The following is a 19075-nucleotide window of genomic DNA, read 5'->3' as shown; positions in this document are numbered from 1 at the left end:
CATTTTTCAGGATGACAGCAGTGGCAGACTACGAATTTATCTCAGAACAAGTTTCTATAAAACAAGATATTACTTTCAGGTCAAAGAAAGCCAGTAATAGTACTTAATTCCCAGCAATGGGGAATAATATTGGTCTGCCAGCTGGCTTTCAATTACCTAAACAGGTCAGTTATAACTTACAGGATAGGTCTACCTTTAACTAAACTATTGATAATCAAACCCTAGCCCCTCTAAGCTAAACTGCACTGACCCCCAACCTGTATACTTCATTCTACTGAAGAGCTACAATCCTGTCTGCCAAATCCTCGCTGACATGAAAGGGTCTGTATATAGAGACTAGAAATACTTGGTACTCAGTACAGATTTTTGCTCAGCACTGAAGTTTCCATCACTAAGGATATACACACAGGAGCAGACCACGGCTCTGATAGTAGTAAGCAAAGAGCTGAGGTTTGGTTTAGAACTGGGTTGGGTGTAGCGATAGTTTAGTTGTCCTTTAAATAAAGCCTAAATGAAAAACAATCGATTTCTTATCCCTTTTGTGGTGCCCAGTCAACACTATAGATCGAGCCCTTGCTGGGAGCTGTGCAACTTACTACACCACCTCAAACCTGGTTGTAGTACAGACAGGGCCTCCAATAGGGACACATTTAATTATAGTTTTAGTATATACAGAATGGCAACCAACCAGATTTAAACTGTCACTTATCTATATACAATGGGGTAGATTCAGAAAGAAGTTACGCTGGCGTATCTATTGATACGCCGCGCAACTTCTAGGATGCTCCGGCGTATATTTTTTCTGTATTCAGAAAACAAGATACGCCGGAATTTGGCTAAGACCCGACTGGCGTAAGTCTCTTACGCCGTCGTATCTTAGTTGCATATTTACGCTGGCCGCTAGGTGGCGCTTCCGTCGATTTACGTGAGGAATATGCAAATTAGGTACATACGCCAAATCAGAAACGTATGTCCGCCCGGCGAATTTTTTTTACGTCGTTTACGTTCGGCTTTTTCCGGCGTAAAGTTACCCCTGCTATATGAGATGTATCCTATGTTAAGTATGGACGTCAGGCCAGCGGCAAATTTTCCGTCGTTTGCGTAAGTCGTTCGCGAATAGGGCTGTGAGTAATTTACGTTCACTTCGAAAGCATTGGCTTTTTGCGGGTTCATTTGGAGCATGCGCACTGGGTTACGTTCACGGACGGCGCATGCGCAGTTAGTCAAAAACTTCATTTACGTGGGGTCATGTTTTATTTGCATAAAACACGCCCACCTCTTCACAATTTGAATTAGGCGCGCTTACGCTGGCAGATTTACACTACGCCGCCGTAACTTAGGTCGCAGGTTCTTGGTGAATACAGAACCTGCCTCACTAAGTTACAACGGCGTAGCGTATCCTCACAAAGTTACGGCAGGCTATCTGAATCTAGCCCAATGTGCCTCCATTTCATGAGCGTATGTGCTTGGAGACTAAAAGCAATCAATCACTCTTCAAAAGTAACAGAGGCTTTTCTTTGCATCCCGACAACCAAGAGTGCTTCAGACTTCACTGTCCTGTTGTTTTTATCGTATTAATGGGTGGATGTCTGTAGTAAAAAAAAAAAAAAACACACAACCAGTTAGAAAATATGACTCCATAAAACCAACAATTAACATCTCATTGGCCCTCTGCTAAATAAGTACCAGAAAACCCTTTGAATAGTTTCAGAAGTGCAAAAAAAAAAAAAAAAAGAAAGTTGATCCTGCCCAAAATCCAGTACTGTCCTATGTACGTTGCAGTAATATTTTAAACCATGTAATTAGAAAGTACCTTAGAACTGCAGAACACATCCACACTACATTTTAATGATTGGGGGGGTCTTGTGTAGTCTGAATATATTTATTGTCCTAGGAGGGACAACACTGCTTTTCTATATAAGCATTGTCCCTTTAGAAAGGAAAGTGTGTTAATGGAAGGATCGCCCGATATAAATAAATAAAAAATAAAAATAAAAAAAGCCCAAGCCTGGGTTCACACTAATGCAGTGCAGGAAACCCCCTGCAATCCTTATATGTTTTCCACACCACATTGGCGATCTGCAGAGAGTATCGGTGTAATCTTAACGGCACCCCAAATGCAAAGGGTACCATGCAATCCGATTGCAGTGCGGTTTGCATGTGAATGGGACAGAAATGCAGAGCAGTTCATAGTGTGAATCAAGGGTAAAACGGAAAACAACTGCAACCACATCTAGGAACATTTTCCTGGTTATATAGGCAATTTAATGAGGTTGAGTCTGCTATTGAATACCCCTTCATCGAAAAAAAATTGTTGTCTGCTTGCCATGTTGATGTTTTGGCTTCAATATTTTCTTAGTTGCCGACCCAAAGAAATTCGGATTTTTGGCCAACTTTTTGGTACAGGTTTCGTAGCTCAGATACTAAAAAAGCCAGACACAGCCAGGCAGCTAGTGTTTTCAGAAGGAAGTCAGGATAGGCAGACACTATGGGGGTTATTCACGAAAGGCAAATCCACTTTGCACTACAAGTGAAAAATGCACTCGAAATTGCACTGAAAGTGCGCTTGGAAGTGCAGTCGCTGTAGATTCTGAGGGGGACATGCAAGGAAAATAAAAAACAGCATTTTAGCTTGCACACGATTGGATAATCAAATCAGCAGAGCTTCCCCTCAGATTTACAGCGACTGCTCTTCCAAGCACACTTTCAGTGCAATTTCAAGTGCACTTTGGACTTTTAGTGCAAAGTGGGTTTGCCTTTCGTAAATAACCCCCTGTATTTCTCTCATGCAAGTGAGGAAAAACATTTTAAACTGCCACCACATGCAACATTGCAGCTTGCCAATCATTACATTTTTTTTACCCCAAAAAGCGCTTTGACTTTCGCTTTTAATGTAAAAAAAAAACAAAAAAAAACACAACAACAACAACAACAACAACAACTTGAAGTACAGCTCTGCAATTTATGCACATTTACCTGTGCTGTACCCCTTTAAAAAGGCTCTACAAAAAATACCTGCTGATCTTCAAAAAAATGCACTCAGTGCCTAATTTCCTATTATGGGCTGAAATACAGATTTTTTTTGTAGACCGAGTAGTGTTGTTAGGCCTGTCCATTGTCTCGTGGCAAACTAATTAACTACCGGTACTTCCACTGTCAGATCTCAACATAAAAGTGAAGCGATCTGTAATCCAAGATAACCACTAACTAGCTCTTTGAGACAACACAAAAAGTGTGTAGAGGACACGGGACAGCTCTGAATTTCTGACAATGTTTTTTGCACTACAGTATCAAACTGAATAAAAAAAAAAAAGAAAAAATGCTTACAACTAGGGTTGTCCCGATACCACTTTTTTAGGACAGATTACAAGTAACCGATACTTTTTTTTCCCCCCCATGTACTCGCCGATACCGATTCCCGATACTTTTTTTAAAATGTGTCCATGTGTCCCCAAAAGCAGCCATGTCCCCAAATGCAGCCTTGTCCCCAAAGAGAAAGCCAAGCCCCCCCATCTAGTTGATCAGCGCGGGGAACATTACAGCTTTCCTTTGAATAGCTGTGTTCCCCGCCGCGCCTCGTCATATATAGCCCCTCCCCCTTGTCCGGGCACTTTGATAGACAGATCACCCATCCAATCCTGGGATGGGTGATCTGTCTATCAAAGTGCCCAAACAAGGGGGAAGGGCTATATATGACGAGGCGCGGCGGGGAACACAGCTATTCAAAGGAAAGCTGTAATGTTCCCCGGGACAACCCTACTTACAACAAAGGTTTATTAAAAAAGGCAGAACAAACTGCAGTCCTGTGACCAGTTTTCAGCCGACGGTGGGCTAAATTCCACTGTTGGCTGAGGTCACTGGCAGTTGGCTCAGACTTTGAGCTGCGCCACTGGGAGACTGAGCCAGCGGCTCCCTTGGTTCAGTGCTTCAGTAAGTGCTGGAGGGGCAGAGCAGAGAGCCAGTGACTGACAGGCACAGCTCTCTGCTCAGGGCGGAGGGGGAGAACAATGTTGAAAATCTTTGTAATAAAAAAATGTATAGATCTTAATTTATCTTATGTTGAGCCTTTGTACGGCACCATGAAAGTCCAAAATAGCCTCCATTCATACCTCCATTTCTAATCTGACAGGACATAGGTACCATTTCTAACTGCAATTAAACTGGCGCTCCTTTATTATGCAGATGGGGATCAACGTTTTCTACAGAGGAGAGTCCTGCTATCAGAATACAATGTCCCAGCATTTGTTTTTTAGTTTAGCCCATTAGCCAGCTTTAGGTGCTTTTGGGAAGACGAGATGTTGATTTGACTACCTAGCCAACTGAGCCTGAAGTTGGGTGATTTGAGTGTAAAGCATGTAAATGGAGGGGTCCCAAACTAGCGGTCTTGCAGAACTACACGTCCCATGAGGCATTGCAAGGCCGACATTTACAAACATGACTCCCACAGGCAGAGGCATGATGGGACTTGTAGTTCCACAACAGCTGGAGGGCCGCCAGTTTGAGACCCCTGAGGGTTATCACAAAGATCACTAGTTGCTTTGACTGTTTCACGTCAAGACAGACCTCAGTTCCAAGTTGAGCTAGAAAAAGGGTTACACAAGGTGATCCAAGTCATTTACATGACAGGCATCGTTCTCTAACAAACATGCAAATAAGTTCAGTTTTATGGTGTTCCTATAAGAGAAAGCTTCAAGGCACAAGGGATGCAAACAACTTTAAACCCAAATTCTCTCAGAACCTGGAAATGCTGAGACAGACAGACAATGTAACGTCAGCCCAGAATTTAGAAGACAATTTACCTCATTGTGAGAAGATTATTTATTCCAGCTTCCAGTAAGGAAAGTTCCAGAGCCTTCTGCAGAGCTTCGTCTTCACTCTGGAATAAGGAGGAAAAAATAAATAAATTGTGAATTTCTATAAATCAGCAAGTCAGGATCTTTCTTACGTTGCACATCTACCTAGTTGCAAATACAAAACAAATATAACAAAGCACAAAACCAAACCGACCAAAACATTTATCCTATCCCTGCCACAGTCGGAACAGCTGTATGAGAAATTGACACAGCTAGCAATACTAACCTGACAGAGGGTGTGACCCCCTTCCCATTTAACTGAAGGAAATGTCTGGATCACCACTGCTAAGACTTATCATTACTTCCCACTGCCTATAGGGAACTCTCTGTATAAAACTACAATAAAAAGTGTATATACATAATTACTAAACCAGCCTTGTCTGCCGTTTTGAGTTAATGAAAATGGCCTTTCTAGACCATTCTACAGCCAGCTGTGATTTTCTGATGCTACAGAACTCCTCCAGAAATGATTTCATATTTGGCAACTTCCCTAACCAATAGCTAGTAGAGGTGTGCATCTTCACTGGTCTCACGATTCGATTATCTGGTCAACGGTTCGATATTCCACAACGCATCACGATTACTGATGAGCTCCCACTTCCGCTTGGGCCGCCTAGGTGGCCCCTCCTCCCTGCAATCTTCTGGGACACATCACAGGTCCCAGAAGATTACCCAGCTATGCAGGACAGCGCAGTGAGATATGCGCACCCAGCTGTGAAGCTGCAAGCTGTCACAGCCGGATGCCCACAGTAGTATTGCCAGCCCTGTGGACAAGCAGGGGAGAGAATGGAAGGTTTGTGTGGCCACGTTGCTGGATTGTAGGACAGGTGATTGTCTTTTTACGCACTCGTGGAATGGCGACAAACTACGGTACCTAAAAGTCCCCATAGGAGACGCTTAAAAAAAAAAAAAAAAAAAAAAAAAATAAAAAAAAAAGGGGATGAGGTTAGAGTTACAGAGGGGGTTTAGTGCTAGAATTATTTTTCTCGCATCAGATCAAGAAATAAACAGCCTTAAACCTGCGGTGCTGGCCGGTCGCCTGCAGGTAAACCTGTTCCTCTCGGTAGGTAAATGTGGGTGATCTGATCTGACCTATCATCATTCGGATTTGGCTGGAGTAGAGTGAGCCGCATCTATTTTAAAGCCGTCTTTGACCCTCTGTAATTGGGGGGTCACTGAGATCCGGTAAGCAGGCACTTCTCTCAGTGGTGGATTTTACAATACACTTTCTATGTGAAGCAATTGCAGCATTTGGAAGAGACTGTTTTCACATGGGTGTTTCAAATTTTGAGTCTATCATAATATTTTTATAGCATCACCACTGGTGTTTTTTCTGGACTTTTTTTGGTTCATACAACACTTATTTGTTTCACGTATCAATATAGTGTTTTGTTCATTGGACTATAATATTATTTATTTTTGCATTTATTCACTCATTTCTACTCATTTATTTGTACCAAGTGACAATTATTCACTATTTTTGTTTATATTTGGTGCAGATTGTTTATAGTTAGCGCAACCTATATTTTTTCCATTTCTGTACACGGTTTGTTTATCAGCAGGTTTGCACGTTTCTTATCCTCACAGAGTTATTCATTTATTCACTCATTTCTACTCATTTATTTGTACCAAGTGACAATTATTCACTATTTTTGTTTATATTTGGTGCAGATTGTTTATAGTTAGCGCAACCTATATTTTTTCCATTTCTGTACACGGTTTGTTTATCAGCAGGTTTGCAGCTTTCTTATCCTCACAAATTTATTCAATCATTTTGGGATCACATATATATTTTTCAATCAATATATTTCTTAGCGCAGTTTCTTCCCCAATTTTTTCTAGAACCATACTTCACAAAATTTTTCGTTAAATTGCTGAAAGTATAGATAGACCGAGCCTTATGTTACTGTTTGCCCCTTCAAAGCACAGGTGATACTATGAGAAAACAACTTACCAGACCATTGTGAAGATCAACTACTCCAGAAGACTCAAGAGGGTCACTAAATAGAAAAAAAATATTTTTTTAGCAGCACTCCAATACAAAACCAAGATACTTTTAAGTACACAATGGGACCGGAGCATGTATGTAAAATGAAAATGTACTTAAGCGAAGCAATACATTTTCTTACTTCTAGGCTGCAATGTGGGCGCCAGGGGCTGTAGTGTGGGTGCCAGGGGAACACTCACATGTAAATAAGCTCATCGAATGCAGGGGGGGGGCCGCTCCAATCCATCCCCCAGGCATCGCGCTGTGCACAGAGGACAGTTTTGTGGAGAGGCTGGATGGCATTCTGTGGCTACCAGGGAAGCCGGAAGAACCACTGAGTGGATGTGATGTCACTGGAGGTGGGGACGCGGCCAGGATACAGGAAGAGCACAAAGCAAGAGCACACTGGAACAGGGCAGGCTACGTGCTCAGAGCTTCAGTTCCGTCTAGTGCAGGTGCATGGAGCGGGAATATTTGTACTTGAGGCACTTTACGTACATTCGCGGGTATGTCCGTACTCGCGAGTATACGTAAAGTGAGTGTACGTAAAGCGGGGTGTGCCTGTATGGAAGTTTCAGATCTGATGGATTATTGAGTAAAGTGAAGGGTAGTCACAATGATATTAATCTTTATGTAATAATCTACAAAAAATAAAATAAAATCAGCAACTGTAAACTGTTCATTACCTTTTTGCTTCAGCTCTACAGGATACAGGCTGCTCAACTTTCTGAAAAATTAATGGTCTTTTAACTGCTGCTGTATTTTGTTCTAAAGCCTTCTGAGATCGCATCAAAGCTGCATATCTGCAAAAAATAAAATATAAGCATTAAACCCAGTCTTTGTAAATCAATTAGTAACATTTTTGAAGACCCCAAATCTAAAGCCACAACAAGCTGCATTGCCCACTTGAGCGTCTTTGGTCAGTTTTACAGATTGTTTTTAACTTTTGCTTGAGCGTTTGTCATTTTAATTATTTTTAGCCAATGAAAAGCGAATTACTCAATAGGGGAAAAAAAAAAAAAAAAAAAAAAGTGATATGCGTGCTTACTCGTTTTTTTTATGCGTTTTATTTAATTATTTATTTTTGGGGGCATTTCATTGATGAAAATTGGGCACAAAAACATTTAAAGCTTGTAGCGCAAAATAATCGAATGTGCTTTTTCAAGCTACAAAGCTTCAACCCTCAAGTATGACTATGCTCAGGTGTGAACAGGCACAATTCAAAAATGTTTTTTTTTGGGTTACGCATTACGGAGCTTCAAGCTACAAAACACTCAGGTGTTAAAGTAGCCTAAGAGTTGATGTTAACCGTTACTGAAATACATTTGGTTTTCTAAAGCATTCTGCATCAAACAGTTGCAATGATATTTAAATGAAACACTTGCATTGCATTTCTTATGGAGGTTTTACTGACAGCAATAACAGCAGATCAGCAGATTATTGCTGCGTTAAATTAATTTAAATAGCCATTTGAAGCCTCTGTGACACAGAAGGATTGCCACATATATTTTTGAGAAAAGATGCAGATTTAAAGATATGAAAACTGACTTTTGAAAGTAATTTAACTTGTTAAAATTCATATGAGATTTTCTTGATTAGGTTTAAGTGCAGCTTAACCACCTAACATTTTTGAGCAAACAAACAGTACACGGACAGATCAACGGAAAGCCAATATATCCAATATGACGTTTGCATTGCAGGTTTGTTTTTGGTTAAAAGAATCTTATGTTATATTACATAAAATTACTCTACCCTTCAGGCCTTCCTTTATTTTTCAATTTTTTATAGGCTGAACCTATCTTGGGAATAGAGTGGATATTGCATACAAACACTGCAGCCAATCATTTTGTAGAACTTGGTAGACGTACCCAGCTTTTGAAAGTGCTGGTCCTGTGGTCTTGCAGGCATGATCTATTGGGTGTCTATGAGACAGGCAGAAATTATTGTGACACTGATCACATTCGATCTTCATCAGCTCCTTCTTTTTGCATCCTGGTTTACAGCAACGATTTGTGAAAATCTGGACATTAAAAATATAATTTAAAAAAATAAATAAAAACATCCTGTAGAATTTCTTGATCGTACATACACATACATAACATTACATTACATTACATTACATTTATATATATATATACACACACACACACACACACACACACACATATACACACACACACACACACACACATACATACATACATAATAATACACACACACACGTGTGTGTAAATGTCTATGGATAAAAACTCTTCTGCATAGAAGAAGCTAGCATTATGCAGATATCAAGTTTTCTCATGATGACCAATGGCATGAAGGCAGAAGTTTACATGTTAAGAACTTTTTATTAATTAAAAAAAATAAAAGCTGCACTCCAAGGAAGAGCCAAGTTCTGGAGTGCGGCTTATAATTCTCATACTTTTGACTCAGAATGGAGACAGGCCTTTGTAATCAGCGCTTGGGTTGTCCACGTGGGATAAAAGGAGCAAGTCCGCAGTGAAACCATGGGTTTGGTATGTTATTACTATAAATCAGCAGGTATAAAAACAACCTGGCTTCCTGTACAGGTAATAAATCGTCACAGTAAATTCCAGTGCCTAAACTAGTGGTGCACATGTGCTGTGTCCCAGTGTTGTAACCACTACTACCAGGCCTAGCCATAGTCCAAGACTAAAACCAGGAGCTGAATAGGTCAACTCCTGGATTTGCATTTCTATTACTAGCCCCCCCAAATAGGCCCTTTGTTGCAGGTTCTAAAGCATAAATATGTTTTGGCTTAATGAATTCTCTGCATAAAGGGGGGAAAAAAAAAAACACCCCACACACCTCACTAATTATCCAACCCACCCCTATCCATAGACACTTACCAGAGTCCTGTCATAACTCCAGCGCTCTCTCAGCTGCAGCACCACTCCTCGCACATGAGACATTAAGAGAAGCTGCTGCTTTCAGTCAAACTTCGTCAAGAAGGGAGCAGGGGCATAGCTTTCCAGTGCTGTGTGTTTTTATGGATGCACAGAGCCCTGCTTAGGAGTATGTGTGCACACACACACACACACACAGGTGCCTCCTTACCACCCAGCTTCCTAAGGTGGCAATCTAGGAGGTGGGGACAGCAACAGCAGAAGAGGAGGTAAGGGACGTGTCTGTGCAATATAATTGCACAGAGCAGGCGAGTATAACCTCCCTCCTTTATAAAAAAAGCAGCTTATGGTATCACTTTAAATTTAAAGTGCCATTGTCATTATTTAATCTGATGTAATGCTTTTTCTGTCATTCCAGGAAAAAATAAATACATCAAATACAAAAAAGATTGGATAAAAAAACCTCCAGGTCCCAACAAATTTGATGACCGTTGTGGATGATTTGTGGCAACTATGTTAGCGTCAAACACGTTTGAAAGTGAAAACAAGTACAAAGCTGCCTGGATCGTAACCTGTGAAAATCTTCTACATTAAAAATTCACTTTTATACTTCTCCAAGGAAAGAGCCGGGGATGAAATGTCTAAACAAATGATGGTGCTTATAGATTGTGGCATTGTTAAAAAAAAGAAAAAAAAAAAAAAAAAAAAAAAAAAAGAAGGACACGACAGCAATGAATCCCAGCCAGCACACTACCAGCATGTAGTTTGCATGTTCTCCCTGTGCTAGAGTGGGTTTCCTCCCACACTCCAAAGACATGCTGGTCTGATCCTTCTAAAATGGACGCGCGCGTGCGTGCGTATATATATATATATATATATATATATATATATATATATATATATATACACATACACACACACACACACACACACACACACACACACACACACACACACACACACACACACACACACACACACACACACACACACACACACACACACACACACACACACACACACACACACACACACACACACACACACACACACACACACACACACACCACTTGATTGTAAGCTCCTTGAGATAAGGGACTGATGTGAATGTAAAACATGTAAAGCTCTGTGTAAACTGCCTGTGCTATATAAATACAAAATAAAAATCCAAATAACTGGGCAGATATTTCTAGTAATGAGTAATGTTTCCAGAAGCAAAGTTGTAAGCCAGAGTAAAAAGAAAACAAACCTTTTGTTTCGGCTTCGAGCTGCACCTTCTGTCTATGTGATGGCTTACTGCAAGGTCTGCCAGCTCTCCTTTTTTTACTGGAACAGGAGCGCCACACAGTGGACAGACAGGTACTTGCACATCCTTGGAGGAAAAAAAAAAAATACAAAATACAACTTTACCGAAGCTGTAAATTTGATATTGACAACCCTAACCGCCTTACTTATAAACAGAACAATTTTTTTTTAAAAAACCAAAGTGTCCATACCAGGCAACAAAAAAAAAAAGCCCCTTTAACTTTTTTCAGCAATTAGAACCACTTTAAGACTTTTCTCAGTCTGAACCAGGTAGGAGGTGGCCACCTATATGATAGGTAACAATAGAAAAAATAGCTACTGAAATTCAGCTTTAGGCCTCATGCACACTGGACATAGACTTTTTTTTTTTTTTTTTACAGTCATTAAACTCTCCATGTTATCATATGTGTTTATGAACACATAGGCCGTTTTGGGCGTTTTTGAGCAGAAAAAAAAAAAAAAACACTAGTCGGTTCTGAGAGACGTTTTTCAGCTGCAAAAACCCTCCAACACTGATAAACGATGATAAAAAAAACGTCGCTCACCAGCGTTTGACATCTTTGATCCATAAAAAAAAAAAAAAGCCATTACAAAAATGTTGAAAAACTCACTGCAAAGCTACTGGCGGTTTTAGAATGTTATTTTAACGTCCAGCGTGCATGAGGCCTTAAAGGGGTTGTAAACATTCTATGCATTAAGGTGAAAAACCTTCTGTAGTGCAGCAACACCCCAGAGCCCCTCTTTACTTACCTGAACCCGGTCTTTCCAATGACAGGAATGAGCACAGCAGCTCCAGCCGCTGTCTCGCTTCCAATCTATCCAATAAGGACCCAGCAGCCATTGCCTCCTGCTGCTGTCAACCAAATCCCGTGACACGTCGGGCCGAGTTACGCTGTCTGTCAATGGATGCAGCAGCAGGAATCGGTTGGCATGCCCGCACAGGTGCCCCCCTTGGAATATGGCTCTCCAAGGGGGAACTTAAAGTGGAGGTTTCACCCAAAAAAAACAATTTTTTAACATTGGATTGAGGCTAATTATGCCAAGCAGAATCGGGTGTTTTTTTTTTAAATCAATGCAGTACTTACCGTTTTAGAGATCAAAGTTCTCCGCCGCTTCTGGGTATGGGCTGCGGGACTGGGCGTTCCTATTTGATTGACAGCCTTCCGACGGTCGCATCCAGCAAGTCACAAGTTCCCGAAAGTAGCCGAACGTTGGTGCGCAGGCACCGTATAGAGCCGCACCGACGTTCGGCAACTCGTGAGGCGCTGTATGCGACCGTCGGAAGGCTGTCAATCAAATAGGAACGCCCAGTCCCGAAGATCATACCCGGAAGCGGCGGAGAACGTCGATCTCTAAAACGGTAAGTACTGCATTGATTAAAAAAAAAAAAAAAAAAAAAAAAAAAACACATCCGATTCTGCTTAGCATAATTAGCCTCAATCTAATGTTAAAAAAAAAATTCAGGTGAACTCCCGCTAGGGACCCCATAATGGGAGGATCGGGGCTACTCTGTGCAAAATCCTTGCACAGAGGTGGCAAGTATACCATGTTTGTTATTTAAAAAAAAAAAAAAAAAAAAACACACACACACCTTAATCACCTCTCCACCAGACTAATCGCCCAATCAAAGAATAGCAGCACATTAATGAAGTCATCCTTTTTATCCTCCTACCTGTGAATATGTTCAGTGCTGGACTGACCACACTGTGCAAAGCAATAGATACCTGATAAGCTGGGAATGATGCCCCATTTAAAAACACATAAATAAATATGAATGAATATGAATTTAGCGCACCTAGTCCAGAGTGGGAGTATGCAAGTACACATGATTGGTTTTATTTAAAAAAAAAAGGCAATATACTGCCAGGGATCAAGTGTTTAGTCAATGGCCCAGATTCAGGTAGATTCGCGCAATATTTGCGTGGGCAAAGAGCAAACATTTTTCTCTGCGCCCACGCAAATATTGCGCTTTGCCCGCGATTCACGGAGCAATTGCTCCGTAAATTGCGCGGGCGATATGCTAAACAGCCGGGCGTAAGGCTGCCTAATGTAAATGATCCCGCCGGGGGCGGGAATCATTTAAATTAGGCGCGCTCCCGCGCCGAGCAAACAGCGCATGCTCCGTCGGGAAACTTTCCCGACGTGCATTGCGGCAAATGACGTCGCAAGGACGTCATTTGCTTCTAAGTGAACGTGAATGGCGTCCAGCGCCATTCACGGTTCACTTACGTAAACTACGTAAAATTTGAACATCGCGAGCGGGAAGCGCAGCTATACTTTAGCATTGGTTGCGCCTGCTATTAGCAGGAGCAACCTTATGCTAAAGTCGCCGTACGGAAACTCCGTACCTTGCGTGCGCAGGGCCCGCGCAACTTTTGTGAATCGGTGGTAGTATGCAATTCACAATGGCCGCGCCCCCTAGCGGCCAACGCAAGAATGCAGCCTGGGATGTGAAGGCATAAGGAGGCTTATGTCTGTCACATCCTAGGCTGCAGTCGGTGTAACGAGGTTCCTGAATCAGGAGCACTCGTTACACCGAAGCAAGTAAGCCCTTGCGCCGCGCAACCTGAATCTGGCCCAATGTGTACACAGCTTGATTTACAAAGAAAGGGGTAAGGGAAAGACAAAAAGTAGGAAGTAATTTTTGCCTTCACTCTAAAGCAGCACAGGAAAAACACACAGTGTACATGATATATATTATATATATTATCTAATATTCCACTTCAGCACTGGGAAAACACAGCAAACATACCTTCTTGTATGCAGAAGAACACTTATGCTGGTCATAGGTTATGTGGTCCTTGCAAAATAGGTCTTCACAAGCATCGCATTTCAGTGGAAGGAAATCTGAAAAAAAAGACAGACATCAAAGCCTTGTAGGTTACATTTCATGTGAATAAGTATGTGCATACATTTATGTGCACATGATTTTATAGATCTGAATGCAATGCAAATTTACACATCTTTATGCATTGTGTGTATGGGCACAAAAGAAAAACAATATCACTGCATTCAGATCAGGAGAAAAAAAAAAAAAGCAGCACTGCAATACTGGCAGCCGTGTGCATAAGCCATTACTGAAAATGCCTTTCACTATAAATTTTAGGTGTCAAGCAGTAGGCCCGATTTATACTGCTGCCATGCAATTTTGACTTGAATTTCAGTGGGATTATGTAGTGCACCTTTGATGTGACGGTATATTCTATGGGACCTAAAGTCAAACCGTGCCGAGTTGTGTTGATGAGAATGAGCACCATTGAAGATAATGTGTTTTCCCATGTCATCTGACTCAAGTTACATTAGTGTGAAGCAGCACTAAAGCCCATGACCATTCGTTGTAATTCCAAGATGCAATGTCAGTAACAGGAAGTAGTTAAAAAAAAAACACACACACACACACACACACTTAAATACCCTTCCCTACTCTGGCTAGAACAAAGTGGCCATAGATAGTAGAGATTCCAAGATCCTCACTATGGCAGGCCCCCTCCATCTGTACAATCAGTCCCCTGAAGCCTCTTTGCTATGGCTTTCCGGCCAGTGGTCACGGACTGATGTCATCAAACACAATGCAGGACCAATAGTCCTGCATTTAATGCGAGGATGGTGAGGCCCAGCAACAATCCAGAGTGTCAGACAGAAAAGAAGCGCATCGAAGCCTACCAGAGAGGATAAGGCATCGCAACCGTATGACTTTTTTCGCGTAATAGTCGCAAGTAGAAATTGAATAGGTTACCAAGGTCACGAAAATTCTCATACGACAGAAATAAAAAAAACTTTATGCATTATATTTTTGGACGACAACTGTACTGACTAAACGAAAATCGTACGAACTGGTATCGTACAAGGAAAATTTTCGTGCTTGTTCGATCGAATGATCTCTGGTAAATTGTCGTGATCGGCTCTCGAAAACTCTACTAGCGATCCGATTATCATACGATTCTTCCTCGGACGACAGTTTTGGTACGATATTCGGATTGTGTGTACGGCCATTAGGCTAGGTTCTCACATATTCCCGTGTGAATCTCCTGTCTGTTTTCACTGCAAATTTTTAAAGTCTAACAATAGCTGATTGTTAAGGAGGGGGCCAGGAAGCCAGTCACTTCATCTGACAACCAATGGCTCATCAGCTGTCAGTAAATGTAAACCAAAGAATTTTTGGCAATAAAATTTGAGATTTTTTTTTAACAATTTATACCACACCAAAGTAGAAAAAAAAAAAAACCTTCCACAAAACCCTGGCCGTTGGACCCCCAGATCCCACCCACTCACCCCATGTAAACCTGATTAATAAAATTTGAGCTGGGCACACATCTGTAGTGTTTTCTTATCTCTCTTTAAAAGCACCAAGTCCCGTAGCTTTCCCCTGCTCTGTTATCAGCCAGATAACTTCTGAAAAGTTCTGAGACGGCAGCCAGAAGTGTGTGTCATGGGAGGTTGCTATAAATAGATTAGCAGACAGCTTGCCATCTCACAGCAAAGCTCTGCAAATGCCTTCTTTTCTTTGCCAATGTGGAGTTGGAGCGTGTGCGCACGCCTTTCCTCCAATCAGCAGATCTTGGCTGTATGCCAATAAACCACTTGAACCAGGTCTGCCCCCAACTAAAATGGAGGGGATCTCTGCACCGTGAAATTCAAGGCGATTGTGGAAAACTCTCACCACCCATTCTGATGAATCTATGACCACCCTAAACCACATCTTCTCATCATAGGAGACTGATAGAAGAAAATGATCACTTACCTAGCTGTTTGCAGGTGTCTTCTGAGCAATGTTTTCCCAAGTCTGGAAGTTCCATCGTACAATGCTGATACTTGCTTTGGCAATTGAAAAATCTGCAAAAAAAAAAAAAAAAAAACACCACCACACACCAACTTTATTTATTTTTTCATAGTTTGTTATAAAATTTAGCAAACAGTTTTTTTTTTCTTTACCGATGTGCGCTGAGGCTGCACTGATGAGGCGTCACTGATAATCAGTGTAGATGTCCCTTTCACAGAAACCGGTTATCTTCACTCCTCTCGCTGTCAGCAGGAATAGAATGCCAATAACCGGCTTGTGTTTACAATATAATCGGCTGTGATTTGACATGCTGACTCTTTGATTGGCTCTATACACCCTGATCTGTGATCAGCTCTGTCTAAAGGACATAGCAAAAATGGGAGGAGGCCATATGATGCCCTCTCAGTAGTAACCAGTGGAAGACCGACAGCGTTGTTTGAGATAAACTCGGGCACACTGAAGCAATGGCACCTATGTGCCATAGCTTCAGTCTTCGTGCCGTTACCTGCGGCAATGTGCGCGGAAGTGACGTCATCGGAGCTCTGGCCAATCACAGCGCAGGAGCTGTGATACCCGGAAATAACTCCGGGACAACATGACGGCGGCCAGAGGGGGAGATGTGGACCGCTGTGGGGGCTTCCATCTGAGGCAAGTAACACAATGAGCTAGTATGCTATGCATACTAGCTCATTATGCCTTTGTCTTGAAGGGTTGTTTTTTGGACGAGGGTTTACTTGCTCTTTAATGGTATAATTAATAAACCAAAAGGAAGCAAATAAAAGGGATTTTGATCCTTTCCTACTCCAAGCAATTCTGGTTTCCGCACACACGCCAAATCATGCTTGTAGGACAGCGGTCATTGTATGTGTACAGATTGGGTTCAGGTCCCCGGGTATAGAGGGATCAACCAGTATCACTGTGCATTACTCGGCTAGGCGACACAAGCCGACAATTGTTCCCCCCCCAACACCAGCTGAAACACACACATAGAATACATCATACATATATAGGGAACCTCATATACATGTCCAATTCAGGGTTGTCATAATGTGAATGTCCCCATCACACCACAATGACTGTTAGAAACGTGCACTGTGAAAAATTCTATATTTTTTTGTTTCATTATTTATCGCCCCCCCCCACGGATAATTTGTTAATTTCATAACTTTGGATGCATTTGTATTTGTTGCATTCACTAACAGCAAATTTGTTTACCTATAATTTAATAATACCTACCATAACAATGATGATGATGATTATTATTATTATTATTATTATTATTATTATTATTATTATTAATAATAATAAACCATAAAAATTAATATTATTATTTTACAGGGCTCGACAAAATCCAGGCACCAGGTCGCAAGTGTGACAAGAAATTGTGACTCGGCGCCCGCTGGTAATTGAGGCCGCGGCCTTGTGAAGTCCCAAGCTTCCTTCTGTGACCTGGCGCCATCTGGTGTGTGTGTGTGTGTGTGTGTATAAAATTAATTAACACCCAAGAGAATAAAATGGCGATCGTTGCAATACTTTCTGTCACGCCGTATTTGCGTAGTGGTCTTATAATTTTTGGGGGAAAAAAATGCACTTTTTTAAATTAAAAAAATAAGACAACAGTAAAGTTATCCCAATTTTTTTTTTATATTGTGAAAGATAATGTTACGCCAAATAAGTTGATACCCAACATGTCACGCTTCAAAATTGCATCCGCTTGTGGAATGTCGACAAACTTTCACCCTTTAAAATCTCCATAGGCGGCGTTTAAAAAAATTCTACAGGTTGCATGTTTTGAGTTTATTGCTTGTATAGCGTAGAATCACCCGAAGGTATCGAAACGCTTCCAGACCTTAACAATTCACAACAGTGTTACAGGGGAGGTCTATAATTATTGCTCTCGCTCTAACGATCGCGGCGATACCTCACATGTGTGGTTTGAATAGCGTTTACATGGGCGCGTTTTCTGGCTCCTAACTTTTTTTTAGCTGGCTCCTAGATTCCAAGCAAATTTGTCAAACCCTGATTATTATTCATTTTTATGGATAATTATTATTATAATAAAAAATAATAATAAATAAAAATAATAATAATAATAATACTACCATAAAAATTAATAATTAAAAACAAAAAAAAATTATCCGACTTTTTCGTTCTTTCAAATTCTCATTATTTTAGAAAATAAGTTTTAAAAAAAAAAATTTGTCAACTAGTCTTTTTGTTCATTCGATGTTTCCGAATGAACGAATATGCCAAAATTGATGGAAAAACAAATTCGGAACTAAACAAATTGCACGTATCTGATTGTCCTTATTATGACAACATTGTCTTCTGTTTTTAAACACAAGAGAAAAATGTGATGTTCTAGTTTTCATTAAAATGTTGTATATTTATCACCGAGATACATTTCATATTAGAATAAAGTTTATATTTTTACACTTTGGTATGCGGAGTGATCCTTAATATTTGTTACATTGTGGATCAGTCAGAGGATCCCCCCCCCCTCACAGACGGGGAATGAGATCATAGCAGTGGATAATAAATATATATACGAAGAACGGTGGATAAACAATGGTGAATATAAAACGTCCCACAGCTATACTGATGAGAAAACCTTCAATGGTGGATATAATATCTATATTGAATAGACAAGTAACCCAAATAAAGATGTCTCCAATAAATGAATCTTTCATGCGATACACACACATACCCCTCACACACAGCGATCTCTCTCCCTTACCCGGTTGTCGTCCAGCTCTCCCCGGTCTCTCCGGTCCCGGCCGCCGACAGTCACCATTATATAGCCGCCCTCCCACATGCTGAGTAACCGGCCTGAAGCGCCGAGTCATCATCCGCCTTCCCCACCCACCGGAGCCAGAACCTTCCAGGCCGCTCTATACGGGATACGCTGTGTCATGTGCTGTGTCATTGTCTGTCTCGCGCTGATGACGTCACTTGTTTGTGTTTCCTTGACAGCCACGTGCGGAACCATGACTGGCAGAATCGGTAGTAATCACGCCCCCTAGGCTGAGTGGGCGGGGTCTATATAGATGACAGCTGAGGAGTCAGAGTTTCTTGTCTGCTCTGTGCGGCTGAGAAGGCAATATTAATGAGACTGGAGCAACCAATCAGCTTCTAGATTTCATTTTTTTAGGAGGCTGAAGCTAGAAGTTGATTGGTTACTATGTACAGCTGCTTCAGTAAATCGGAATTCCCTCCAGAGAGACTCTGAATTTGACACCAACTACATTCCTACACTGGAGGTGTCACCAGCAGTTTTTAGATGTAC

The 19075-nt window shown here is 41.2% G+C and overlaps 1 protein-coding gene across 1 annotated transcript; it reads right to left on the bottom strand.

Annotated features, from left to right (window-relative positions):
• Nucleotides 1-1370: 1370 nt before the first annotated feature.
• On the bottom strand, nucleotides 1371-18707 carry ZFAND2A (zinc finger AN1-type containing 2A). The gene is made up of 9 exons (XM_040356706.1): nucleotides 18527-18707; nucleotides 15751-15842; nucleotides 13762-13856; nucleotides 10954-11076; nucleotides 8709-8860; nucleotides 7527-7643; nucleotides 6808-6853; nucleotides 4800-4876; nucleotides 1371-1589 (listed from the first exon to the last, which is right to left on the bottom strand). Exons 2-9 carry the CDS (start codon nucleotides 15803-15805, stop codon nucleotides 1550-1552), a joined length of 705 nt encoding a protein of 234 aa, XP_040212640.1. The 5' UTR covers nucleotides 15806-15842; nucleotides 18527-18707; the 3' UTR covers nucleotides 1371-1549.
• Nucleotides 18708-19075: the final 368 nt, after the last annotated feature.

This window comes from Rana temporaria, chromosome 6 (genome assembly GCF_905171775.1).
Source record: "Rana temporaria chromosome 6, aRanTem1.1, whole genome shotgun sequence".
Lineage (NCBI taxonomy): Eukaryota > Metazoa > Chordata > Amphibia > Anura > Ranidae > Rana > Rana temporaria.
The sequence above is the reverse complement of the archived record's forward strand: the minus strand, read 5'-3'. Positions and strand labels throughout refer to the sequence as shown.